The sequence below is a fragment of the Bos indicus genome, chromosome 22 (assembly GCF_029378745.1).
Source record: "Bos indicus isolate NIAB-ARS_2022 breed Sahiwal x Tharparkar chromosome 22, NIAB-ARS_B.indTharparkar_mat_pri_1.0, whole genome shotgun sequence".
In the NCBI taxonomy this organism is placed as follows: domain Eukaryota; kingdom Metazoa; phylum Chordata; class Mammalia; order Artiodactyla; family Bovidae; genus Bos; species Bos indicus.
In genome coordinates this window covers 14118392-14130538 of record NC_091781.1, presented here as the reverse complement: position 1 = coordinate 14130538, position 12147 = coordinate 14118392, and the positions used below count along the sequence as shown (strand labels likewise).

At 43.3% G+C, this 12147-nt stretch overlaps 1 protein-coding gene across 11 annotated transcripts in view; it reads left to right on the top strand.

Moving 5' to 3' along the window:
* ULK4 (unc-51 like kinase 4) overlaps nucleotides 1–12147 on the top strand; it is a 521313-nt gene that overhangs the window by 133515 nt on the left and 375651 nt on the right. For all 11 annotated transcript variants that reach the window (XR_011562944.1, XM_070776132.1, XM_070776127.1 and 8 more), the window contains one exon: nucleotides 1104–1231. Coding sequence is in view for 10 of the 11 variants with exons in the window: in XM_070776132.1 (XP_070632233.1) it covers nucleotides 1104–1231 (128 nt within the window). In the remaining variant the exon portion in view is untranslated. The remainder of the gene's footprint in view (nucleotides 1–1103; nucleotides 1232–12147) is intronic.

Here is a 12147-nt window from a genome sequence, read left to right as displayed (position 1 = left end):
CATCTCCTTGGACACACAATGTCACTCCTAGGTGCTTGCCTCTGCCAAGGACTCTCAGGAACTTAAAGTCCTGCCCTCTGTAATCATCTTTATAATAATCCCATTCCATATTTCTGCCTACTTATATCTGTTAACCCTGTGTGTATGTATATTCCATTTTTTGCATATCCATAGGCTCCCGGAATGATGCAGTCTTTTTGTTACAAGAGAACATGACACGAACATTTGTCAACACTTATTCCTCTATGTTGTGTTAAACCTTTAAGTAAAGAATGTTATAGAAATAGTAGAGTAGGAAATGGCAACCCACTCCAGTATTCTTGCCTGGGAAATCCCATGGACAGAAGAGCCTGATGAACTACAGTCCATGGGGTTGCAGAGTCAGACGTGACTGAGCATGCGTACATCAGATCAGATGAGTCGTTCAGTCGTGTCTGACTCTTTGCGACCCCATGAATCGCAGCACACCAGGCCTCCCTGTCCATCACCAACTCCCGGAGTTCACTGAGACTCACGTCCATCGAGTCAGTGATGCCATCCAGCCATCTCATCCTCTGTCGTCCCCTTCTCCTCCTGCCCCCAATCCCTCCCAGCATAGAAATTGAGGTTTTTTCCCGTGTCCCGTATTGGCTATTGTTTTTACTTTATGTCTCTAGGACTTTAGTTGTATGGACTAGAGGTGTGATCTTTGTGTGTGAAGGTTTGCTCAAAAGTTCATGCAGACATGCAGTCGTGACTTTGAGTTCTGGTTATTGCCACACTTCCAGTCATGTGATGGGTGGTTAAGAACCAGGCTTTATTGTCTGTCTGACCTGGATTTGAATCCAGTTTTGTGATTTGGGGCAAAGTGCTTAACTTTTCGAGATTTCCTTTTTTAAAACAGAGATAATATTGTTACCTTTTCCAGCTACTTTTCAGGTTTAAATGAGATCATACATTTTAATAACTTGGTATAGAGTATAGCACTAAAAAAGAGTTTCAAAACTGACAGGTGATGTTATTTTATTTTCTATTTGGTTATTATAATCTATTGACCTTCAGAGTTGACTCTTCTATTTATTTGTTTCATGCTTTTTCAAAAAATATTCTCATGTCTCCCACAGGACTTTGTATCTACAGTTATCCGTTTACTGGACAGCCCTTCCACTTCTATTAGAGCCAAAGCCTTTCTGGTTCTTTTATATATTTTGATTCATAACCACGAGATGCTGCTGCTCAGCTGCCAAGCAAGGTAAGATTTTCTCTGATTTTGCCAATGACTTCAGTTTGGTGCCTGTTTCATTAGTAGTGTTTCTTGGCCCCTATGTACCTGGTTATTGAAAATTATTTTCCTAGATTTTTCCAAGGGTTTAATTTTTCACTTATCACCTCTGCTTGGAAACACTGATGTCGGCTGGTGGTTAAGTATTAGGAATTTCCTAGGTCTGAGTACAGTGTGTTAAAGGTGTTAAAGGTGGTTCTGGTTTGCATCTTTGTAAGGCATTATTGACGGGTGGTTTGGTCATAGTTCTCATTAGTATGAGGTTCTGGACCGAGTGGCTGAAAGCCCAGGGGAACCAGTGTACTGCAGCAGAGGAGGAGGCAGGATGGGGATCTGGTGTATGTGGACTGGTCCTCGACTGGGCAGATCTCTCATGGTTACTGAGTCTCGCCTCTTCTCTCCAAAAAGAGAAGCGTCTGATGTACCTCAGGTTCCCTCCAGCCTCTGATGCTTCTCAGTTAATGTCTTTGAAACTGTCTGGCCAGTGGTTACATCCCAGAGGAACCTTGAGCATAGGGTTTACTGTCTATTTCTTGACCTGGTTTTTTACTTAAGGTAGAATACTGGGAAGATTCTAGAATTGCTGAGATGGATCTTGATTAGGGATTGGAAAATTTTATCCTGCAAACAGAGAGTACATGTTTTAGGATTTACAAATCAAGAAGCAAAATTGTGAATGTTATGTATGTACTTCTATTACAAGAGAGAAGACAAATTTTCACAAATTTTTTGTTGACGTAATTAAAAGTACATTACTCGCAATCTATCCCTGGGATGGATTGGCAGATGCAAACTATGATATATAGAATGGATAAACAAGGTCCTACTCTATAGCACAGAGAGCTATATTCAGTAACCTGTGATAAATTGCAATGAAAAGAATATGAAAAATAATGTATGAATCACTTTGCTGTACAGCACAAATTAACACAATATTGTAAATCAACTACTTCACTCAAGTTAAAGAAAAAATATATACTGCTAATAATTGAGTATATCCTTTTTGTAACATAGGTCTAATAATGGGAAAGATAGAATTCTTTTGGGGAGAAGAGTTAACATTTTGCTTAATTAGGGGTCAAAGTGAGAGTCCTTATTATCAAATCTGATTGCAAATGTTCCTGTTGGTGTTGACCCCTAATGCAGTTTTATGTTTCTTATCTTTGAAAATGTCTTTTCACACAGATGGGTTCTACCACATGTCAATATCAGTTCATGGGCACATGACTTTCATTGAGCATGTTCATCACTTCGAAGGTATTTGTAGTTTTCTGTTTGATTCTTCCTTATATCTGTCTTTAGCCTGTCATCACATCGCAGGTGAACCACTTCTTGGTGTGGGTCATGTGCAGGATCCTAAGAAATTTCCATTGATTCTCATCTCTCAGGGATCAACCCTTTGTTGTCTTATGTCCAGTTGAGAACTGATATCTTATATGTTTTGTCTATTTGTTAGTGGTTATAGATGAGAGGGTGTGCCCTGATCCTGTGAGCCCATCATGGCTGGAAGCAGTAGTTGCTCTTACCTATCAGTAAAGACCTCATCACTGTCTTTGCTGCCTCTCATCTCTCCTTGTATCTACCATCATTTTCCTCCAGGACAAGTAATATAGTTTCTCAACAGGTGTTCTTCCATCATTTCTTAGACTCATAGTCTGGTCTGTTTAGCAGCAAGAGTGTCTCTTACACAGTGTGAATCAGCTTTTGTTTCTTGCCTGTTTGCATTCTCCTCATAGCATCCTGTTGGGCTGAAATAATACCCCGCACTCTGACTGTGGGCTGACTTCATCTCATGCCTGCCCGCCTCTCAGCCCTTGTGTTCCGCAGCTCCTCCTGCGCCCCCTCCAGCCAGCCAGCTGCACAGTTCTTGCTGCTTCCTGTGCACGCTTGCTCATTACACTCCCCTCCGGTGTTCCCTGTGCCCACCATGCTCTCCCCGCAGCCACGTGCTTGGCTGATTTCCTCAGCTCATTCAGCTTTCTGTTCAGTCTAGTGGTTACTGCTTCTGAGAGCCACTCTAATCATCCTATCTCAAATTCCGCTCCTCACCCCAACTCAGAGACTCTCTAACAGGAAAGAACTGTGAGAGCCTGAGTGGGACAGGCTTGGTCCTCCTAGGAAGTGACTGTGATTTCTGTGTCCCTGAGTGAATATTTAGAAACTTTGGCCATGGTGGACAGATGGTGGCCTGAATGCACACCCTAACCCTGACCCCTACTCTGCCCTCTCTGGAGGGTGAGGCTTAGCCTTGTGGGAGAGGTAAGCGTGAGCCCCATTCTTCCTGTGCTGTGGGTAGAGATGTGAACACTCTGTGCTCTAAGCCTGGGGGAAGAGCAGACCTCAGGTCTTCTGTTGGGTGCAGAATGCAGGTGCTTTTGGTGTGGTTTTTGGGCCAGTAGTCCTGTCCCCAGGGCATCCACAGTGGAGCTGCCTTGGGGGCCAGTCTGCCCCTGACTGAGGCTGCAGGGGGGTGATCTCATTTTCCAGCACTTGGAGAGAACACGTCCCCTCCCCACCTGTATCTTTGCCACAACCTGGTCTGATCAGGTGCCGAGCTGGGGGAGGAAGTCTTGAGCAAGCAGAGCTTGGTCACAGTCCACTGACAGAGATGCTGGAAGTAATTGAAGGAGGACGAACAAGGGCAGGCAGCCCTCACGGAGGCAGAACTAATGGAATAGACAGAAAATGTTAACAAACAAGGAATGAAAACTCCATGGAGAAGCAGTTTTCTGAAATTCAGCAGAAGAACCAAAAGCAAATGGCCTCTGCTGGGGACGGCATTAGTGCTTTGAAAGGACACATTGACCCACGCAGAGCCAATGACAAAGACGTGGAGATTCATGTGGAGACAGTAGGAAAGTCGGAGTGTTGGTCCAGGAGACCTCACATGCAGAGCATGGGGAATGCCAGGAAGAGGAAAGGAACAGATGGAGGAGGGTTTCTAATGGAAACAATCTCGTAGTCATCTTCTGCTCAAACATGCTCTCTCCTGGTGCCGTATTAAACTGAGGGTAAAGGAATCAAAAAGTCACAAAACCGCAAAGGGAAAGGTGACTGAGGCAGAGGAATGCTGTCACCTGTCCTGGTGTTTTGGAAGCTGGAAGGGTGAGAGATGAATGTTCACTGAGGTCTATTAATGTCTGCAGAGGGAGAAGCTGGGAGGAGACCTGGTCACCTCCTGGCAAAACTCAGGACAGGTTGAGAAAGGCAGGTGTAAAGGTACCTTTGAAGTCAGTGGTGAGAGGGAGGTGAGACTCAACATAGGAAGACTGATGGCAATTTGCATGCGGACTTGATTGCCAGGCCTGAGCATCTGGGACGCTCTGCCTCTTCTGCTGCACCGGGAGACTTGAGGTATATTCTGGATGGTTTGAACCGGTGAGGCTTCAGATGTGGGGTTTGAGACGTATCAGAGGGAGATGAGGTGCTTTGTGAGACCCTATAATGAGGATCGTAGAACAGCTGCTTAGTCTCGAGGGTGAGGACATCTGCCGTCTACCCCTCCTTGACTTGCAGTCTGTTGGCAGCCTGATTTCCATGCTCTTGACCAGAGTTTGGAGGTTAACCTCAGGGAAGCTGATCCCGTCTCCACAGGGGCTGGCCATTTGCCTGTCCCTCTACTGTAGCTCAAGAAACCTTGCCCCATGTTCCTGTATTGGAGCCCATCCATCGTGAGCCCCACTCCTGCATGCAGACCTTCCAACAACGCTTCAGTGCATCCTCTTAAAATATAAATGGACAACCAAGAATCACGAGATACGTAAGGAAACATGGAACTCAGATGTCAAGACTCGCCAAGAGATGCTCAGCAGAAACAGACTTAATTAGAAACAGTTCATGGAAAAAAGAGTGAGGATGACTCCTCAACCTGTGAGTAAATGCTGAATCTTCCTTATTATTAGAGGAGAGCACCTCATACTCCTCGTTACAAGAGAAACTACACTGAGTGTTCTTTCTCACTCAGCACACTGATAGCATCTGAAACATGTTCTGTGGGTGAGGCTGTGGGGCAGCTGGCACTGTCCTCTGCTGCTGGTGGGAATGGCAGAATACTGTGACTACTGTGAAGAAGAATTTGTCTGTATCTAGAGAAATTCCATGTTTTTACCCTTTGTCCCAGCCATCTCACTTCTCGGATACACTGTCCAAAGATCTGTTATTGGCAAGGACGTGAGATGACACATGCATGAGGCATCATTTGTTAACGGTAAACTATATACAGCAGACTAGCTGGAGAATTGTGGTCACCCTTGTGTTAGTTTCTTCTTCCTGCCGTCACATTACAGAAAACTCAGTGGTTTAGGACAACACGCATGTATTCATCTGACAGTTCATGTGGGTCGGGAGGTCAGGCTCTTTGTAGCTGGACCCCCTGCTCATGTCTCACAGGGTCGAAGTACAGTTATTGGCTGGTGCTGCAGTCCTTGTCTGAGGCTGAGGTCTTCTCCAAGAGCACTGATTGTTGGTAGAGTTCATTTCCTTGCAGCTATAAGACCGAGGTCCCCACTTTGTTGCTGGTTTATGGCTGGGGCTTGCTTTTGGCTTCTAGGGGCCGTCCTTCCTCTCCATTGGCATTTCACAGCAGAGCCATTTGCTTTTTTCCTGGAGGCAGGTAGTTGCCCTTTTTAAACCTTGAATCCCCTCCACCGACTCAAATGTCTTTCCTCACTCTTCTGCCACCAGGAGTAGAAAGCCCCATTTTTAAAGGTTTCAGCTGATTGGGTTGGGCTCATGCAGATAACCTATGTAATTTGAGGATAATCAAATTGGGACTTTATTTTTAAAAATTTTTTATTGAAGTATAGTTGCTTTACAATCATTGTGTTGGTTTCTGCTGTACAGCAAAATGAATCAGCCATACGTATACATATATGCCTCCTTTTTGGATTTCCTTCCCATTTAGATCACCTTAGAGCACTGAGTAGAATTCCCTGTGCTATACAGTAGGTTCTCATTAGTTACCTGTTTTACTCGTAGCGGCGGATGTGTGTCAACCCCAGTCTCCCAATTTGTTCCCACTCCTTTCCCCCCTTAGTGTTTATGTGTTTGTTCTCTACATCTGTGTCTCTTTCTGCTTTGCAAATAGGTTCACCTCTATTGTCTTTCTAGATTTCACATATGCATGCTAATATATGATCCTTGTTTTTCTCTTTCTGACTTGCTTCATTCTGTCTTGCAGTCTCTAAGCTCATCCATGTCTCTGCAAATGAAATAATTTTGTTCCTTTTTATCTTTAAAGTTCCTTCACTGTTGTACTCAGATTAGTGTTTTGAATAGTCAAGGGGTAGGAATCGTGGGAGAGACGTTTTTAGAATTCTTGTAGCCACAGGACCCATGATGGAGGACTCTGCAGCTGTGAGAATGGACAAGTAGGATCTCTATACACAGCCATGGACTGATCACCAGGACATATTATCCTGCTAGAAGCAAGGTGCAGAAGGGTACTTATTACATACTAACTTCTGTGTAAGAACGAGGGAGAAAACAGGAAAGACATATGCACTTATTAGTATTTCAAAAAGAACAGAAGGATAAATTAAGAATGAACAAAGTGGCATTTTATATGGAGTGAAAGACAGCCGGGGACAGGGGTAGGGGTGGCAGCTCTGCTTTGCGTATAGCTGCTTTATGACTTGGATTTAAGTGTCAGGTGAATGTTTAATGAAAAATAAAATTAAATACAGCAGTCTTTAAAACTTGAAAAATAATTTGGTAGTGTGTGATGTAACTCCAAAGAAGAGATATTGAGGTGTATAAAGAACACTAATCGTTTGGCAGCGCAGTTGATTCTTGAAGAACACGGGATCGACCTTTGCAGGTTTACGTTCACGCAGGTATTTTCCCAATAAATCTAGACAGAACTACAGTCTGTGGTCGGTTGAGTCCTCAGATGCGAAACTGTGCGAACATTGAGAGCAGACTCGAGCGTCCACGGATTTTGGCATCAGCAGTGGGTCCTGGAACCAAACTGGTAGCTGCATACGAGACATCTTTCATTTCAGTTGCTGTTCCTCCAGTAGCCATGGATCATTTTTCTCTGCTGTCTTAAAGGCATTTTTCTTTGTCTTTAGGATTTAAAAAAGTTTAATTGTTATATATCTTTAGTGTGAGTTTCTTTGGGTTTCTCCTGTTTTGAGTTTGTTCCTTTAAGTCTTCTGCTAAATTTGGGTATTTTTCAGGCATTATTTCTTCAGATACTTTTTCAGTCCCATTGTTTCTCTCCTCCCTTTCTGGATCCTGATGATACAAATAGAAGGCATTTTGTTATTGTCTGGTAGGTCCCTGAGACGCTTTCTTTAATAAGCCTCTTTGTATCTGCTTTTCAGATATTGTAAATTCAGCTAATCTGTCCTTAAGTTTACTGATCATGTTTTCTATTACCTGTGCTCTATTCTTGAGCCAGTCCATTGACTTTTCAGTTTTGGTTAATGTAGTTTTCAAAAGTTCTGTAGCTTACATTGGTTATTTTAAAAACTTTTTTCTCCTGAAATTTTCAGTTCTTTCATTGGTCTTTCAGATCATTTGAAACATTTTTATGACGCCTGCTTAGAAATTGTTATTAGATCCTTCTAGCACCTGGTTCATATTGGTGTTAGCATCTGTTGATTGTGTTTTTTGATTCATGTTGTGATTTGCCTGGTTCTTGCTGTGGTTAGTGATTTTTAAGATTATATCCCTGACATTTTGCCTGTTACCTTGTGTAATAGGATGTGTCTTCATCTCGCTTGGTGTTAAGTCTTGTCACTGCTAGGGGAGGGGTGAAGGTCCGGCTTGTCACTGGGCCCCATTGATAACTAACCTGCCGGGGAAATCAGATTGCTGTTTGCTTCTCCTTGGCCGTAGAATGGAAGATCAGCTTCTTGCTCAGACATGCTGTCACTGCCCCTGCAGGGGGACTGGAGAGTGGCTTGCTTGGCTGGGCAGGGAATGGAGGGCCCACTGCCTGCTGTCTGTTGGGTATTATGCCTGACAGGAGAATCAGGTCACTGTTGCCTGCTTCCACCAGGCAGAGGATGGAAGGTTAGCACCCTATTTGGCCTTGCCCACACCTCCCAGCTGGGAGGTTGGTATGTGTTCCTTCTTGCTTTGATGCCCAGGTATTACACCAGTGTGCATATGAAATGCAACGTTGAATATAAATGTTTGCAAAAGGGAGGCAGGCTTCAGGTTAGAGAGATGTTAAAATTCTCTGTGATGAGTTCATAGAGAAAATTGTTCTCTCTTCCATACCTGTGCCTTGGAACTCTGTTAGCAGCTGGATGTTTGAGCTAACGGCAATGCTACCCGTCTGCCTGAGAACTGAAACTTCACATCAAGAGCCCACGATAACCTTTGCTATTTTATGTAGATATTTTTTCCTGCTTACCATCATCACCATCAGCCTTTTATGGATTAAATTTCAGTACATTCTCTATGATGTCAGCTCTCAAATCTATCTTGCATGACAGGCAGTGAAATTGAGCTGTCAGGATTAAATAAAAAGGATATGATAGCCCCCAAATGTCCACCTATTTCTCCAAATGGCTTCATACTCATATTGAAAATGACGGGAGATAAAATAGGGTCTTATGTTTCTCTAGAAATGATAACCCTTTTAGGGGATGAAGAGCCTTGTAAGTTCATTGTGTAGTTTGTTGTAAGCCTGAAATGTCAGTGCCTCCTGATGGATCAGGTTCTCCTAGACTTTTTTTTTCCCCCTTCCCAATAGCATTGCTATTAATATGGTAATCAGCGGGGGGGGGGGGGGGGGCGGGGAATCTGCTTTGATCTTAAAAGGAAGATTTAAAAAAATTTTACTCTGTATAATTGGTTAACTGTGTGGGAAAAATTATTTTCTCAGCTTACACCATACAAAAGTCAATTCCAGATGGATTAAAGAATTATATATGAGAAAGAAACTCTAAACAGTTGGAAGAAAATATGTTTAAATATGGGCAAGGAAAGCTTTTCTGAGCAGAAAAGCAATGAAATAAACCATAAAAGGAAATAATGATAGTTTGGCTATATATAGTTTAGAAACTTTTATATGCCCCACAAATCAGAAGTAAAATTTCATGCTAAGAAATTCTGTAAAGTTTTGCATTGTATGTAATAGAGTTAATCTATTTAAAGAGATTCATAAGGATAGTTAGTCTCAAGAGTAATCAGAGAAGTGCAAATTAAAATGATAATGTCAAATTAAGGAAAAAAACACCAACCACTATCTTATATCCTAAGTACAGTTAGAAGGGCAACTTTTGACTAGTTGGTGAGATTACCTTTTGAGGGCATCTGAGCACGATGACAAATGTGTATCATGAATCCTGATGATTCAGAAGTTCCATCGTTATAAATAAACTTGAATCACAGAATTGTACTTTTGTCAAGTACTTGAAGGATATGACCCAGGTTTTTGTTGGTTGCTTAGCGTTTCCTTAACTTTAGCTATTAGATACAGAAGTATCTGTGCTTCCCAAGCAGTGCTAGTGGGAGACAATCTACCTGCCAATGCAGGAAGAGACAGAGATGTGAATTTGATCCTTGGGTTAGGAGGATCACCTGGAGAAGGAAATGGTGACCCGCACCAGTATTCTTGCCTTGGGAAATCCCGTGGACAGAGGAGCTTGGGGGGCTATGGTCTGTGGAGGCTCAAAGAGTCGGACACGACTGAGCGACTGTGCATGTGGAAATCCTGCAGGCTCTTCAGAGACTCTCCAAGGTCCTTGTTGACCCTGTCCACACTGTTTGGCAGCAACGTAATATTTCTTTGGTGATTGTGATCACTCACTCTTCATCAGTAGAGTGATCCTCTCCATCCCCAGATGGAATTATTTTGTCCTCTGGTGGAAACCATTCTTGCTTGGAACCATTCCAGCAGAGCTCAGGGTCGTGGAAACTGTAGGTAAAAAAGCAGTGAGTGAGAGGTAGTCACTCCCACTTCTGCCTCTCAGTTACCACCAGACCTGTGTGTTTTGATGAATGGGAATGCTAAAGCCTATGTTTTGTTTGTTGATTCAAAACATTACACCTCATTGTTATAAGGCCCGGTGTTGTGTTGTTTCCCAGCTGGCAGCACCACTGAGCTTGCAGTTGGCCATTCTTCCTCTCAGTTACCCAGAAGTCTCTGGGTGATGGCTACTTGCTGAATAGTGAATTCAGTGGACCTGAGCATATTACCACACTTCTTTTGCTGTTAATAAGTTTCTTGATCAGATAGAGTGTTACTTTGATTATCATGGTGATAAAGAAGGCGTTTCTTTGTCTTTACCTAAAGGAGAGTTTACTGCCCCTTTCATGCACCAGTCTGTTGCTAGCTGACTGGCAGGTCTCCCCAGGTTATGGGCTAGACTGGGGGCACAGTGTTGGTTTCTCGTGTTGGCTGGATGGGCAGGATCTCGGTCATAATTGAAGAGGAGCATTCTTTTTGCTGAGCACATACATATTCTCTAATACTGCCACCAAGGCCCCTCTGGATGAGGGCCCATGAGCAAGCCCTGGGGTGACTGGAGAAATTGTGTTGACTGACATTTGCAGAAAGTGTCATCTTCTCTACCTGAGTGTAGAGAGGCTTCTGTAAAGTAGTTGTCCTTTAGTGGGCATCCACGTGGTACACAAATGTCATCATGCTTTGTACCCACTCTGAGATGTCCACTCACATAGACTTTTCCCAGAACTTCTGGTCACCAGTTTTTAACTCTTTTTTTTTCATAGTCCCTGGCCATTAATAGAAGATTCAAGCTGATAGCCACTGCCCACGAATCAGCAGGCATCAGTACCTTTAGCCATGTCTCAGTTTGAACATTAAGTAAAACAAAATGTGTTGGGTTTCCTTTTCAGGGACTCATTTGATTTCTTTTGTCATGCTGGCAGCAGTCTACTTTGATTTGCTGCCAGCGTATTGTAGTGAACCATTCACTAACCAGGCTCAGTGATTTTCTTGTTGGGTCAACTGCTTATAAATAATTCTTTATCAGGATCGAGAGAGGAGAGACAGTGCTAGAGGGACTGTGTCAAAGGACTCTGCACCACCTGCTCATTCAGCTTAGTAGTTCTTACTGGACCTGTTAAAGCTTCGCTCTTATACTTACCAGTGCACTTGATGATGGGTTACTGCTGTGTGTGCCCAGCCTGGTGGCTTGGTGTGTCAGGTTAATGATACAGTTACTGATGGGTTACTCATATCATGTGATCATTTGATGTCACTCGTCACGTTCATCCTCTGTCAGGGGCTGTTTCTCAAAAGAACAGTGATCTGCAGAATATGACTTAACTCTAAAACTTGGCAGCTAAAACTGTTAGCTGCTCTAACAAAATATCAAAGATTGGTGGCTTATAAAGGGGCTTCCTTTGTGGCTCAGGTGGGTGGCTTATAAATGACATGTATATTTCTCATAGTTCTGGAGGCTGGAAGTCTGAGATCAGGATGCCGTTGTGGATTGGATGAAGGCCCTCCTCTAGGTTGCAGGCTTATTCTTGTGTCCACACATGGAGGAAGGGACTAGGGCCCTCTGAGGGCTCTCTTTTATGAAGGCAATGATTCCTTCATGAGCGCTCTACCCCCATGACCTAATCACCTCCTAACATCATAACACTGGGTGTTAGGATTCTAGTTAAATTTGGGGATGAACACAAACCTTCAGACAACAGCAACCCAAAGACCTGTGTTGTGATTCATTTATTGGTGTTTTCCTGGGGACCCATGTAAATATCACGTAAATATTCCCATAAGATAACCCACAAGATACTGAGAGTACCAGTAGATGTGCTGGGGTTATATGGCCCACGTGGAAGAACTGCTTACACTGCAGATGGGAATTGCAACAGAGCCTTCATTCATTCCAGCTCCATTAAAAACTAGTAGGTGTATGGGTCTCTCAGAAAATGAGTCAGAGGGACACAGTCTAATG